The 16,576-nt window shown below is 44.3% G+C and overlaps 1 protein-coding gene across 3 annotated transcripts in view; it reads right to left on the bottom strand.

The window, feature by feature from the left end:
• The window catches only part of LOC143518458 (uncharacterized), a 203,616-nt gene that overhangs the window by 186,287 nt on the left and 753 nt on the right, over positions 1–16,576 (bottom strand). For all 3 annotated transcript variants that reach the window (XM_077010920.1, XM_077010919.1, XM_077010921.1), the window contains one exon: positions 10,566–10,760. In XM_077010920.1, the coding sequence (XP_076867035.1) occupies positions 10,566–10,760 (195 nt within the window). The remainder of the gene's footprint in view (positions 1–10,565; positions 10,761–16,576) is intronic.

The raw sequence follows: 16,576 nt of genomic DNA, 5'->3' as shown, positions 1-16,576 counted from the left end.
GGACTTCATGTTTCTAGTAGAAACCTGGCTTAAACCGGGGGAGAACTCGCAGCTTTGTGAATTGTGCCCTGCAGACTATGGATATTTAAATTGTCCGAGACGGAGTGGGCGAGGTGAGGGACTTGCTGTTGTTTTTAAGTCCAGTTTTAAATGCTCCAGTTTGTCCCTGGGTGTATAAGAAAGTTTTGAGTTGCTAGCTTTTAAAGTTCTGAGCGAGACACCTGTGCTATTGTTTTATATAGACCACCTAAGCCACGTGGAGGCTTTTTATCAGAACTATCAGAGCTGTTAGCTTCTATTGTCATTGATTTCGATAAAGTGTTGCTTGTGGGGGATTTTAATATCCATATTGATGAAGAGACGAATGGGTTTGCAACAGATTTTTTGAATATGGTTGAATCTTTTAATTTTGTGCAACATATTTCTGGACCCACTCATATTCATGGTCATAAGTTGGATTTAGTTTTTACTCTTGGGCTTAACCTGGAGGCTCTCAGGCTGGAGGACTTATGTGTTTCTGACCACAAAGCCATTATGTTCAAGTCTGTTTTTCTATCTAAAGCTGAGTCCTCTAAACATATTATAAGCTCTCGGGTTTTAAATGAGAAGTCAGCTGCTAGATTCACATCTTCTTTTAACAGTCTATCTGCACAACTACATCAGTATATGGAGTTAAATGACTTTGTAAATAATTTTTAATATGTTGTGTGTAGATATTTTAGATGACGTGGCTCCATATAAGACCAGATCAAAACCCCTATCCAATATCACTCCATGGCTAAATGGTGATGTTGTAGATCTCAGAAGAAAATATAGACAAGCAGAGCGTAAATGGAAGCAGTCTCAACTTAAGGTACATTTTCTTTATATGAAGGACTTGATGTTGCAATACAATAATGTGGTCAGAGATGCAAGAGCTGCTTATTTTAACACTTAAATTATGTCTAATAAGCATAATCCAAGGTTTTTATTTTCTACAATCGATTCCCTTTTGAATGGGACAACTTTGGCAATCCAGCCTTCTGCTATCAGCTGTGAACAGTTTTTTAAATACTTTACAAACAAGATCACTGATATCAGAGCTGATATTCCCCTGTCATCCAGGTGCATGGATGTTACTCCTGTCTGCTGTAACAGGGACATTTTAACTCAGTTTACACAAATTTCTCTGGGTGAGTTAACAGAGACTGTGCAGCACTTGCGACCATCCTCTAGCCCACTTGATATTCTTCCTCCTAGATTTCTTAAAAACGTTTTAGAATCTGTGGGTCCTTATCTGCTGAATGTGGTTAATCTTTCTCTTAGTTCTGGGTGTGTTCCTGATTGTTTTAAAGTGGCAAGTGTACAGCCTCTTCTGAAGAAACAGAGCCTTGACCCCAATGTTTGCTCTAGCTACAGACCCATCTCTAAACTTTGCTTTATGGCTAAAGTTTTGGAGAAGGTGGTCGCAGGGCAACTCATCCAGGCATTGGAGACAAACAATATTTTCGAAAAGTTCCAGTCAGGTTTTCGAAAGAAGCATAGCACTGAAACAGCACTCGTGAGAATTGTAAATGACTTACTGCTAAACGCCGATGCTGGAAAGGTGTCTATTCTGGTGTTGTTGGATATGAGTGCTGCATTTGATACAGTAGACCACAGTATTTTAAAAAGCCACTTATCTGAATGGGTTGGCATATCAGGTTCTGCACATGATTGGTTGTCCTCCTACTTGTCAAACAGGAAATTTTCTGTGTCCACAGGGAGCACAGAATCTTCAGTGGTTGAGCTCACTTGTGGAGTACCTCAGGGCTCCATTCTCGGGCCAATTTTATTTTCTATGTACATGCTGCCCCTTGGAGTTTTAATTAGGCGTTTCAATTAGAGTTGCACCGATACCGATACCGTATCGGTATCGGCACCGATACTGCCACTTACACAAAGCATCGGTATCGGCAATAGAGAGCGCCGATATGGTGAAGCTTATTGACGCGCATGCGCACCACTAAATGGCGCTTGACTGAAGCCAACGGCATGTCCGCGGTGTGGGAGTATTTCTCGGCTGAGACGGGCAGCAGCAAAAATGCCCGCTGCAAAATTTGTAATGCCAGCATTTCGAGGGGTGGCACGACCACCAAAGACTTCAATACGTCGAATTTAATTAAGCATTTAAAGCGAAACCACGTCAAAGAACACAGCGACTTCATCCAAGCAAGCTCAAAGAAGCAAGCTAGCACAGGTCAGCAGCAATCCTTAGAATGTGTGTTTCACAGACGTGACAAATACCCACCTGACAGTGTCAAAGCGAAAGCAATAACAGAGAAACTGGTTGAATTTGTCGCGTTGGATGACCAGCCCTTATCAGTCGTTGATAATATAGGTTTTCGACGACTAATTGAACAGTTAGAGCCAAGGTACAACTTGCCTAATCGGCGCTACCTTACTGAGACGGCTCTACCGCAGCTGTACACCCGAGTCTATGAACATGTGAAGGAGAGCTTGAAAGATGTCCCTATGATTAGCTTTACCTCAGACATATGGAGTTCAGACGTGTGTCCGATGACCTTATTAAGTTTGACTGCTTCGTGGGTGGATGCGGGTTTCACGTTGAAAAGCGCAGTTCTGCAAGCCAAGCCATTCCGCGGCTCACACACTGCTGAGGCTATCGCGGCAACTTTCGAGGATATGCTGAAGGAATGGAATATTCCGAAGAACCGTGTCCATGTAGTGTTGAGAGACAATGCCAAGAACATGGTAAAGGCCATGAATGATTTGGGGCTACCTAGTTTAGGTTGTGTTGCCCACTCGCTAAACCTCGTTGTGCACGAAGGTCTCTTGTCACAACGTAGCGTTTGTGATGCACTGGCTAGCGGGAGGAAAATCGTTGGTCATTTTAAACACTCTCTGTACGAAAGACTGTCGTTTTATCTTGTTGTTTTATATAAGAAGTTGTTCTCATTGCGTTGCAGTACATTAGTCCGGGCTTGTAGAATGCGCACGCGCAGCGTCCGTTGGTCCTTACCGAAAGATAGGATAGATAACTTTGTACAGCGGTGTGTCTCATCTTTATCTGAAAGTTGTGTGCGTCAATATATCAAAAGTGAGTTCAATATTGTTAGTACTAATGTAGTACATGCTGCAGCGAGTGTGATATATGTACTAGGTCGATGCGAGCCGTTATTATTTCGACCTGTGTTGTTGTTAGCTCGTTACGAGCGATTGAGTAATTTACAGTGTTCTGTTATATCATTCAATGTATCTACACATGATCGGTGATCTGTTAGATGTAACATTTTCATTCATTGGATTAATTTCCGTTTGTCACTGTACTCATTTGGAGGATGTGTTTGTTTAGCCTTGTAGTAATTGATTGAATGTACTATTTGAGTAATTCATCTGTTTTTTCCTGTAATTACAGCCACACATATACAACCATCTACACATATCTTTTCGGGCATCTATCCCAATTCATGTCTGTATCATCCATCTCTCATCCAATCCTTGTAATATTCCATGTTCAATAAAGCGAAAGTGGAAAACCAAAATCTCTCGGAGCCCAGCTTTCTGACCGAAGCTTCCAACCTCCAACGTTCACCAGATCAGCACACACTAGAGCCAGTCACTCTTTTTCATGGTCCTTCGAGCCGGATCGGTGATAACTACAGAGGTTATGGATACATCACGCGAAGGCCCTCACGTACCTTCAGTGCAGCCACGTATCCAGCGAGAGAGATGTCCACCAGCCTACCTTGATGACTATGAAGTGGAATACCACCCGAAGCCAGCTGATGCACCCCATCCGCCGCATAGCCTCTCTCCCTCAGGCGGAACTGATCCTGGATCCCGAGGTAGTAAACCGATGTCACAGGTCAGTGCAAGCTCCACTCCAGTTCGCTCCATAACTGACGCCCTAAGCGATGTCAAAGCAGCCGAACTAGATGAACATATTAGACGCCTGGAACTGACAGAACTACACCGCCAGTTTGAGGAGGAGTGCCAAATAGAGGAACAGTGTCGGCTACTAGATAATCAGGCGCGTAAAGCCCTCTTTCAGAGAGAGGAACTTATTAGAGAAAAGGAGCGACAGAGCCGTCATTTAGATGAGGAAGCTCACGCTGCGCATAGAAGTAAAGAGTTCCTGACCAAGCAGTCCATTCTTCGGAAACGACTGAAGGATAAAGAGATAGAGTTGGAGAAAGCACGTCTCACTGCAGCGTATCTTAAGGAGTCTTCTCAACCCTCACACATTCGCGCGCCTACACCTGTGATTCAACCCATAGTAGCGGCTTTAGACACAATACCACCGAGCTGTGCTTACCCACAGCACTCCACACCTAAGGAAGGCATAGCAGTGTTACCAGTACATCAGATTCAGCCCGTGAATTCTGTATTTCCTACCGAGAGCTGTAAGACGAACCCTGCTAAACCGATACCTTCAGCAGTGATACAAACGCAGTTACAAGCTACTCAAAGGACCCAATCACCTAATCAGCATAGGGACTCCTGTCCAGAAGCTGTCATCCAACCTGCAGGGAGGAATGAAACACATCGGCCCTTATCACAGGACCCTCCTCTAATGCCGGCACAGCCCTGGAATGAACCTCGAGTACAATCCCCAATTCCAGATCATATGCCTGCTTATCCACAGCCAAGCACACCCAATGCCAATTTAATGGAGCTGCTTATTGCTACATCCTACGGGATACCTAAACCCTCTCTGCCTAGATTTAGCAGTGGTAAGGAGTCTGACTTCGCTTTATTGAAAATGGGCTTCGATAACCTCATGGGTGCGCACTCTCATTTGACTGAGCCATTTAAGTACCAGGTGCTCCTAGACCATTTAAAATTGCCAAGCGCATATAGACTAGCTCAATCTTATATGCATGATCCTACTCCATACACCACAGCTATGCAGGCCCTACAGGATAAATATGGACAGCCTCGTCAGCTAGTTCAGAGTGAACTGGGCACTATACTGAACTCCCCTCCTGTCCGGATAGGCGACGCAGAATGCTTTGATAACTTCGCTCTATCTGTGCATTCATTAGTCGGTATGCTCCGCTATTAGTCCCGCAATGGGGAAATTGTGAATTTCCCCATTGCGGGACTAATAAAGGCTTATCTTATCTTATCTTATCTTATCTCATTAGAAGGCGAGAATGGTTACGAACTGAGATGCGGTTCACATGTAGATAGACTCCTTAGCAAACTCCCTGTAAACTATCGTGATGGATTTGTAGAGTATTGTCTTAACCGTGGCATACTCCAAACTGGAACAGATAGAACTTACACCCTAAGTGAGTTCTCTGCGTGGCTACAACTCAAAGCGCAAGCTAAGCGCATTTCTAGTCGAGCCGCTGCCTTATCCTCGGAACAAGTTACGTCGGTGAGGAAAACTAAGAAAGCCTCTAGTATGACCTCAACTGTCTACTATGGAGCAGATGAAGGTGCCTGTAGGAGGCCCAATAAACCCCCTGAACTTAAGGAAGCCTTCTCCAAGCCTAAGGAGAAGCCAAAACCTTACTGCCCTTACTGCAATGCGAGAGAACACTATTTGAGTGTCTGTGCTAAGTTCAAGTCACTGACTCCCAGCCAGATCTCGGAATGGCTTAAAGACAAAAGCTGCTGGCGCTGTGGACGCAATCATAAACCGGACTCCTGCACGCTTAAGAAACCCTGCAGCATCTGTAAGGGGCGGCACCTCACAATACTACATGAAGCGGTCTATCAGGAGCCTAACCAGGTCCTTATAGTCAACACTCCCACCGAGACAATCTACCTTGATCGTCCCAATCGACCGCAGAGAGTCATGTTAAAAGTAGTCAAGGTTAACCTTCACAATGGCGGCCGTTCACTAGAAACGTATGCTGTACTGGATGATGGCTCCGAACGGACCCTTATCCTTTCCCCTGCTGTTCAGCACCTGGGCTTGAAGACAAAGCCTGAGATCCTGGCATTAAGAACGGTTCGACATGATGTCGTAGATCTTCAAGGTGCCTCTGTGGCCTTCGACATATCACCTGCAAATGACTCAAGCAAGAGATTCAGAGTTCATCATGCCTTCACGGCAGATGAACTCGGCCTCTCGGAGCATAGTCACCCTGTTAGATCCCTAATGGGAAAATACCGACATCTACAGGATTTACCTCTTCAAACTCTAGATAGAGTATGTCCCCTAGTACTTATAGGTTCCGACTTCCCCCATCTGCTTCTCCCTACGCAACCAATAATCGCTGGTCCACCGGGAGCTCCGGTAGCGGTGTGTACACCCCTTGGGTGGACCCTCCAAGGACCTGCTAGCTTAATCCACCCGCCTGCAGGGGAGCAGAGGTGTCTTTTCACAGCACTTTCACCCCCTACCTCCGACCTCCTGCATCACGTAGAGAAGCTGTGGCAAGTCGATACCCTGCCCTACATCAGAGGCAAGGAGGCTATACGCTCAAAGTTAGACCAGCAGGCTCTAGCGCTACTAGAGAGCCAAACTACTCGAGTAAAAGTGAGTGGAGTTGAGAGGTATGCAACCCCACTGTTACGACGTAAGAATTCACCACCACTTAGAGCACCTGAAACTGCCTGCATTTCCTTACTACGTAGTACAGAACGACGATTGGCTAGAGATGTTGAGCGAGCCAAAGCTTACCACCAGGAGGTAAAGAAGTTAGTACAGGCCGGTTACATACAAAGAGTGGCTCCTGAGGAGGTAAACTCCACAGAAGAGTCCTGGTTTCTACCGCACCATCTGGTGTATCACAACGGTAAGACGAGGCTGGTGTTCAACTGCTCGTTCCAGTATGGGGGCCAAAGCCTCAACAGTAATCTCCTGACTGGTCCTACCTTGGGACCCTCCTTGTTGGGTGTCCTCCTCCGGTTTCGAGAACACACTGTAGCCATAAGTGGGGATATTAGAGCGATGTTTCATCAAATCCGCCTCCTCCCTCAAGACAAGCCATTACTGCGTTTCCTCTGGAGAGATAAGAAGGAGGAAGAGCCAACAGTATTCGAATGGCAGGTGCTCCCGTTCAGTACTACGTGTAGCCCATGCTGTGCCACTTATGCACTTCAGTACCATGTGAGAGAGCAGAGAGAAGGCAACGAGGACATCGTGCAGTCAATAGAACGAGCCTTCTATGTGGACAACTGCCTCCAAAGTCTCACTTCCGTAGAGGCGGCTAGAGACCTTATAGACCGGCTGCGTGGATTGTTGGCTCTGGGAGGGTTTGAGATAAGACAGTGGGCCAGCAATACTCCAGCTGCAGTAGAACATCTTCCAACTGAGGCTAGAGCTACCAATACAGAATTGTGGCTCTCCGAACAGTGTGGGGATCCACAAGAGTCGACTCTCGGACTGCGCTGGAATTGTCTCACAGACTGCCTGGGTTACAGGCATCGACCCGTAGAGTATTCAGAGCCCACTCTCAGAAATGTATATAAAGTTCTAGCAACACAGTACGACCCCCTAGGGTACCTCATACCCTACACGACAAGAGCTAAAGTCCTGGTTCAAGATCTCTGGAAGTCAGAAATAAACTGGGATGAGCGCATACCTAATGAGGAATTGCTAGAGAGATGGAGAGCATGGGAAGCCGAGCTCAAACATTTACCTTCAGTGCAGATACCTCGATGCTACCGTCCTCCCTGCGCAGATAATGACGAGTCTAGGATTGAAGCTCACATATTCTGTGACGCTTCAGAACGAGCCTATGGTTCCGTGAGTTATCTTCGCACGCAGTGTATACAAGAACATGTACATGTGTCGTTCATTATGGCGAGATCTAGGGTGGCTCCTCGAAAACAGATATCTATGCCGCGTTTAGAATTGTGTGCAGCACTCACTGGAGCACAGCTGGCGGGAGTCATCAGTGCTGAGTTAGAAATTCCTGTCAGAGACATAACCCTGTGGTCTGATTCAACAACAGTGCTAAATTGGATTAAGTCTGATTCCTGTCGCTACAAGGTGTTTGTAGGCACACGGATCGCTGAGATACAAGATCTCACAGAATTAACCAACTGGAGATACGTGAATACAGCGGATAACCCAGCAGATGACTTGACAAGGGGAAAGACTCTAATAGAGTTGAGTCACCCACACCGATGGCGGCACGGCCCATCATTTCTCCATCAACATGAGGACTCATGGCCAATACTACCCACATTAAAACCTCCTCAGGAGGATGTTGAAGAGAAGAGAAGTGCATTTTTGGGGAATATGACAGTCAGCAGTCCTAAGCTACCTGATCTCACACAGATCCAAACTTGGTCAGCTCTCCTGAATGTCACTCACCAGTTCCTTCACGGGGCGGCCAACCCTCAGAAAGGTGTTGAGATGACTGCCGCGGATGTCTTGGCTACTGAACTTTACCTGCTCAAACAGGCTCAGAAAGAAAGTTTCCCAGAAGAATTAGACACCCTGTCTACAGATAAGTCAGTGACTCCACGGAGCCGCCTGATCACTCTTGCTCCGGAGTATGACAGAGCTTTAGGTCTTATACGTGTAGGAGGAAGACTTAGAAGAGCAGTGGATCTAGATCCAGACACTATTCATCCCATAGTGCTGGACGCTAAGCATCGTGTAACACAGCTGCTCATTCAGAAATATGATGAAGATTTACATCACCCTGGAGCAGAACGCGTCTTTGGCGAGATTAGACGCAGGTACTGGATCCTACGGGGTAGAGAGGCTATCAGACGACATCAGTACAACTGCTTTGAATGTCGCAAATGGAGAGCTACACCAGTGATTCCTAAGATGGCTGATCTACCACCTGCCAGACTCCGTCTGTTCAAACCACCATTCTGGTCCACAGGGGTGGACTGTTTTGGCCCTTACAGTGTCAAAATCGGACGGCGTACAGAGAAACGCTGGGGAATCATATTTAAATGTATGACGACCAGTTGTGTCCATCTAGACATACTAGAGAGTATAGATATAGACGCGTTCTTGATGGCATTGAGAAGGTTTGTAGCCCGGAGGGGTAAACCTTTCGAGATCCTCTCGGACAGGGGCACAAACTTCAGAGGTGGAGCTGTGGAACTCCAAGAATCCTTCGCCTCGCTTGAGAACTCACTCCGGCAACATCTCTCGGCGCAGCAGATCACATTCAGATTCAATCCACCAAACGCTCCACACTTCGGTGGCACATGGGAGAGAGAGATCAAGTCTGTTAAAGCTTCTTTACATGTGGTCCTGGGAGGACAGATGGTGAGTGAGTCTGTGCTACGCACTGTCATGATTGAGGTGGAAGGCATCATTAATTCAAAACCACTAGGCTATATCTCATCAGATGTCGCTGATCCAGACCCAGTTACACCAAATCTATTACTGATGGGTCGACGGGATGCATCGCTCCCACAAGCGATCTATGCCTCAGCCGATCTCCTCGGTAGGCGACGCTGGAGACATAGTCAAGTCCTAGCAGACCATTTCTGGTCTAATTTTATTCGTTATCACCTGCCTGATCTCCAGAAGCGGCAGAAGTGGCATCAGGACTTGGACAATTTGTCTGTCGGGCAAGTGGTGATGGTGGTAGATGCTCAGCTGCCACGAGCTTTGTGGCCCATTGGTCGGGTGATTAATGTTTTCCCAGGTGGCGATGGACTTGTCCGTACAGCAGAGGTGCAGGTCAAGGATCGGACCTACTTACGACCGGTTGCACGGCTGGTCAGACTACCGGCATGGACAGATGATGAGGACAGTCCAAAGATTTAATGTTTCTTTAATGTACAGTATAAGGACAAATTTAACGCTAAATTTGGGGGCGGCCGTGTACGAAAGACTGTCGTTTTATCTTGTTGTTTTATATAAGAAGTTGTTCTCATTGCGTTGCAGTACATTAGTCCGGGCTTGTAGAATGCGCACGCGCAGCGTCCGTTGGTCCTTACCGAAAGATAGGAGAGATAACTTTGTACAGCGGTGTGTCTCATCTTTATCTGAAAGTTGTGTGCGTCAATATATCAAAAGTGAGTTCAATATTGTTAGTACTAATGTAGTACATGCTGCAGCGAGTGTGATATATGTACTAGGTCGATGCGAGCCGTTATTATTTCGACCTGTGTTGTTGTTAGCTCGTTACGAGCGATTGAGTAATTTACAGGTGTTCTGTTATATCATTCAATGTATCTACACATGATCGGTGATCTGTTAGATGTAACATTTTCATTCATTGGATTAATTTCCGTTTGTCACTGTACTCATTTGGAGGATGTGTTTGTTTGTTTAGCCTTGTAGTAATTGATTGAATGTACTATTTGAGTAATTCATCTGTTTTTTTCTGTAATTACAGCCACACATATACAACCATCTACACATATCTTTTCGGGCATCTATCCCAATTCATGTCTGTATCATCCATCTCTCATCCAATCCTTGTAATATTCCATGTTCAATAAAGCAAAAGTGGAAAACCAAAATCTCTCGGAGCCCAGCTTTCTGACCGAAGCTTCCAACCTCCAACGTTCACCAGATCAGCACACACTAGAGCCAGTCACTCTTTTTCATTGGGTATTACTGACAGATTTCAGCTCTCTCTGGTACATCAGTGTTCTTTCTCTAGTGGATTCTTCATGTTGTACGGCATGTGTCCTCTTACCTCTCCACTTTTTTTCCTCTTTCCTCTTGTGTTTACTTGTCACTGATGCTTTCTTTTCTTTTTTATTTACTTTTTCTTTGTCCATCTTTTCAGAGCCAGCATGGTCCAGTGTGTTTCTAGCGTATCTGGAACCTCCTTCTGCTAATACTGGTGTAGCTCCTTCATCCTTCACACTTACACCAACCTTTGATGTCCCTAAAAGAAACAAACGCATAAACAGACTGCTGCCTTTGGACAATTGATTTTTACAATATGTGAATCTGGCATTAGCGTGATACATATAAACTACACACACACAAATGGGGTAAAAGGTGCAGGTAAGTGACCATGAAACAGGCCTTTCTTCATAGTGTAGAAGACGGGCAGATGAGCATATTACAGACTGGGATCCAAACATGAAGTGTTAAGGATTAAATAACAAGTGACAGTAGCTACAGAGCAGCAGATTCAGACAGGACTGAACTAAGACAGATACATTTCCAAACATCCAGAGAATAAAGACACAAAAACAACAGACAGAACAGACAAAAGGAGAATTAAAATCACCAAAACAATAGAAATGCTCAGTTAGTTAGTTTCAAGTTGGATATTGGATATTCAAGCTCCACGGAGATTGCAGCATCTACCTCATGGTTGATCTGAATCAAGCACTATGATCTCGGCCAGCCGCTCTCTGTTGCTCCCTCCTCTCACGCGCGGAGGTTCACTTAGGGACCATCAATAAATTTCCCAACTAGACACTCTTGAGAAACCAAAATAATTATAAATCATTGTCTTATGACCTCCTGTGTGGAAAATGATATCAAATCATGCCAAAAAGATTACATCAGTGAGGCACACTCATTTAAATGCCATTTTAGGCTTTTTTCCATTTTTAGCAATTTTTTATATGGAAATATCACAATTTTTCTTCAATAGCTTTCAGGTCATGTAACCCACTGACTCAGAATCAGAGTGAAAATATTCTGCTACACTGGACAGATGAGGCACACTCATTCATATGGCATTTTAGGCTTTTTTCCATTTTTAGCAATTTTTATTTGAAAATATCGCGATTTGTCTTCAATAGCTTCAAGGTCATGTGACCCACTGACTCAAAATCAGAGTAAAAATATTCTGCTACACTGGACAGATGAGGCACACTCATTTATATGGCATTTTAGGCTTTTTTCCATTTTTAGCAATTTTTATATGGAAAAATTGTGATTTTCCTTCAATAGTTTCCAGGTCATTTGACCCACTGACTCAAAATCGGACTGAAAACATTCTGCTACAATGGACAGATGAGGCACACTCATTTATATGCCATATTAAACTTTATTGAACAAAAAAATATACAAAACAAACAAAAAAGAACAGCGCATCAAAAGCAATGGCAAGATATAATATACACTGCTCAAAAAAATAAAGGGAACACTCAAATAACACATCCTAGATCTGAATGAATGAAATATTCTCATTGAATACTTTGTTCTGTACAAAGTTGAATGTGCTGACAACAAAATCACACAAAAATCAATGGAAATCAAATGTATTAACCAATGGAGGCCTGGATTTGGAGCCACACACAAAATTAAAGTGGAAAAACACACTACAGGCTGATCCAACTTTGATGTAATGTCCTTAAAACAAGTCAAAATGAGGCTCAGTATTGTGTGTGGCCTCCACGTGCCTGTATGACCTCCCTAAAACGCCTGGGCATGCTCCTGATGAGGTGGCAGATGGTCTCCTGAGGGATCTCGTCCCAGACCTGGACTAAAGCATCCGCCAACTCCTGGACAGTCTGTGGTGCAATGTGACATTGGTGGATGGAGCGAGACATGATGTCCCAGATGTGCTCAATCGGATTCAGGTCTGGGGAACGGGCGGGCCAGTCCATAGCTTCAATGCCTTCATCTTGCAGGAACTGCTGACACACTCCAGCCACATGAGGTCTAGCATTGTCCTGCATTAGGAGGTACCCAGGGCCAACCGCACCAGCATATGGTCTCACAAGGGGTCTGAGGATCTCATCTCGGTACCTAATGGCAGTCAGGCTACCTCTGGTGAGCACATGGAGGGCTGTGCGGCCATCCAAAGAAATGCCACCCCACACCATTACTGACCTACTGCCAAACCGGTCATGCTGAAGGATGTTGCAGGCAGCAGATCGCTCTCCACGGCGTCTCCAGACTCTGTCACGTCTGTCACATATGCTCAGTGTGAACCTGCTTTCATCTGTGAAAAGCACAAGGCTCCAGTGGCGAATTTGCCAATCCTGGTGTTCTCTGGCAAATGCCAAGTGTCCTGCGCGGTGTTGGGCTGTGAGCACAACCCCCATCTGTGGACGTCAGGCCCTTATACCATCCTCATGGAGTCAGTTTCTAACCGTTTGTGCAGACACATGCACATTTGTGGCCTGCTGGAGGTCAGTTTGCAGGGCTCTGGCAGTGCTCCTCCTGTTCCTTCTTGCACAAAGGCGGAGGTAGCGGTCCTGCTGCCGGGTTGTTGCCCTCCTACGGCCTCCTCCACGTCTCCTGGTGTACTGGCCTGTCTCCTGGTAGCGCCTCCAGCCTCTGGACACTACACTGACAGACACAGCAAACCTTCTTGTCACAGCTCGTATTGATGTGCCAATCTGGATGAGCTGCACTACCTGAGCCACTTGTGTGGGTTGTAGAGTCCGTCTCATGCTACCATGAGTGTGAAAGGACCACCAACATTCAAAAGTGATACAAAACATCAGCCAGAAAGCATAGGTACTGAGAAGTGGTCTGTGGTCCCCACCTGCAGAACCACTCCTTTATAGGGGGGGGTCTTGCTAATTGCCTCTCATTTCTACCTGTTGTCTATTCCATTTGCACAACAGCAGGTGAAATTGATTCACAATCACAATCAGTGTTGCTTCCTAACTGAACAGGTTGGTTTCACAGAAGTGTGGTTGACTTGGAGTTATATTGTGTTGTTTAAGTGTTCCCTTTATTTTTTTGAGCAGTGTACAAATCATGTCATTCATTATCCAGGGAATACTTCAAAATAAGAAGGACCCGCCATGGCAAAACAGACATGGTCGGGATCCAATGGAAAGGGGGGGCTATGAGCCACCCTATTCAACGAGATGGAAGCAGCTGTGGAGTCATTGTAGTCAAAGTAAATTGAGTTGTTTTTTGTGTTGTGCAAGTATGGAAGGTGTGAACATTACAATAACATTATTATCATAGGGAAATGTAATTTGCCATCAAATAAGAATTTGTCTGGCTAGACTGCTAGTATTTTGTACATTTTGGTGAGTGTTTAACCAGTATCTCCCAAGGGATAGTGTAGGGGAAAAAAACAGAACAACAAGGATCAGTGCAACATGCCACACAGTCTTTGCAATACCAGTTCTTTCCGCATCTTCTAAATGTATTTAGACATTTTTGAGTATGTGTGTATCCCTTATACACACATACTGGACAGTTACATCTCCACATGTATTATTACAGTATGCAATAAAAAACAGTGTCTTTCAAAGCAGTGTTGTTTCTTTAGATGGCAAAAGCACTGATGGAAGCCTTTCCTCTTATGCCAGAGGTGGAATTTGACACGAGCAAAAAGGCAATGAAAGATGAAAGAAGAGCTCTGGATCTTCAAATCCTTGAAGCATCAGGAACCCATATATATATATATAACATCCTTCAGCATGACCGGTTTGGCAGTGGGTCAGTAATGGTGTGGGGTGGCATTTCTTTGGAGGGCCGCACAGCCCTCCATATGCTCACCAGAGGTAGCCTGACTGCCATTAGGTACTGAGATGAGATCCTCAGACCCCTTGTGAGACCATATGCTGGTGCGGTTGGCCCTGGGTTCCTCCTAATGCAGGACATTGCTAGACCTCATGTAGCTGGAGTGTGTCAGCAGTTCCTACAAGATGAAGGCATTGAAGCTATGGACTGGCCCGACCCGTTCCCCAGACCTGAATCCGATTGAGCACATCTGGGACATCATGTCTCGCTCCATCCACCAATGTCACATTGCACCACAGTCCAGGAGTTGGCGGATGCTTTAGTCCAGGTCTGGGAGGAGATCCCTCAGGAGACCATCCGCCACCTCATCAGGAGCATGCCCAGGCGTTGTAGTGAGGTCATACAGGCACGTGGAGGCCACACACAATACTGAGCCTCATTTTGACTTGTTTTAAGGACATTACATCAAAGTTGGATCAGCCTGTAGTGTGTTTTTCCACTTTAATTTTGTGTGTGGCTCCAAATCCAGGCCTCCATTGGTTAATAAATTTGATTTCCATTGATGATTTTTGTGTGATTTTGTTGTCAGCACATTCCACTTTATACAGAACAAAGTATTCAATGAGAATATTTCATTCATTCAGATCTAGGATGTGTTATTTGAGTGTTCCCTTTATTTTTTTTAGCAGTATATATTATATCTTGCCATTGCTTTTGATGCGCTGTTCTTTTTTGTTTGTTTTGTATATTTTTTTGTTCAATAAAGTTTAATATGGCATATAAATGAGTGTGCCTCATCTGTCCATTGTAGCAGAATGTTTTCAGTCCGATTTTGAGTCAGTGGGTCAAATGACCTGGAAGCTATTGAAGGAAAATTAAAATTTTTCCATATAAAAATTGCTAAAAATGGAAAAAAGCCTAAAATGCCATATAAATGAGTGTACCTCATCTGTCCAGTGTAGCAGAATATTTTCAGTCTAATTTAGAGTCAGTGGGTCACATGACCTTGAAGCTATTGAAGAAAAATTGCAATATTTTCAAATAAAAAAATTGCTAAAAATGGAAAAAAAGCCTAAAATGCCAATATAAATGAGTGTGCCTCATCTGTCCAGTGTAGCAGAATATTTTCAGTCTAATTTTGAGTCAGTAGGTCACATGACCTTGAAGCTATTGAAGAAAAATCACGATATTTTCAAATAAAAAATTGCTAAAAATGGAAAAAAGCCTAAAATGCCATATAAATGAGTGTGCCTCATCTGTCCAGTGTAGCAGAATATTTTCACTCTGATTTTGAGTCAGTGGGTCACATGACCTTGAAGCGATTGAAGAAAAATCGCGATATTTTCAAATAAAAAATTGCTAAAAATGGAAAAAAGCCTAAAATGCCTAAGAATGAGTGTGCCTCATCTGTCCAGTGTAGCAGAATATTTTCACTCTGATTCTGAGTCTGTGGGTCACATGACCTGAAAGATATTGAAGAAAAATCGTGATATTTCCATATAAAAAAATAGGTAAAAATGGAAAAAAGCATAAAATGGCATATAAGTGAGTGTGCCTCATCTGTCCATTGTAGCAGAATATTTTCAGTCCCATTTTGAGTCAGTGGGTCAAATGACCTGGAAGCTATTGAAGGAAAATCACTATTTTTCCATATAAAAATTTGCTAAAAATGGAAAAAAGCCTAAAATGCCATATAAATGAGTGTGCCTCATCTGTCCAGTGTAGCAGAATATTTTCACTCTGATTCTGAGTCAGTGGGTCACATGACCTGAAAGCTATTGAAGAAAAATTGTGATATTTCCATATAAAAAATTGCTAAAAATGGAAAAAAGCCTAAAATGGCATATAAATGAGTGTGCCTCACTGATGTAATCTATCGTAATGATATCAATTCTTTTTGATTTGATATCATTTTCCACACAGGTGGTAATAAGACAATGATTTATAATTATTTTGGTTTCTCAAGAGTGTCTAGTTGGGAAATTTATTGATGGTCCCTAAGTGAACCTCCGCGCGTGAGAGGAAGGAGCGACAGAGAGCGGCTGGCCGAGATCATAGTGCTTGATTCGGATCAACCGTGAGGTAGATGCCGCAATCTACGCGGAGCTTGAATATCCAATATCCAACTTGAAACTAACTTCACCGCGGTAAGGGGACAGAGGTTAAATAAGAATCCAAAAGGAAGTGACACGTGCAGGACATTGAAATTCAGTAAATGTTGAACGAGGTGGGTGTGGTTGTTTGATTAATCGGGTTTATTATTCTGTTCGGTTGTTCTGTTTGTGGATGTCACCAGCCAGTTTTCCA

This window comes from Brachyhypopomus gauderio, chromosome 7 (genome assembly GCF_052324685.1).
Source record: "Brachyhypopomus gauderio isolate BG-103 chromosome 7, BGAUD_0.2, whole genome shotgun sequence".
NCBI lineage: Eukaryota > Metazoa > Chordata > Actinopteri > Gymnotiformes > Hypopomidae > Brachyhypopomus > Brachyhypopomus gauderio.
This window is presented reverse-complemented; position numbering and strand designations above follow the sequence as displayed.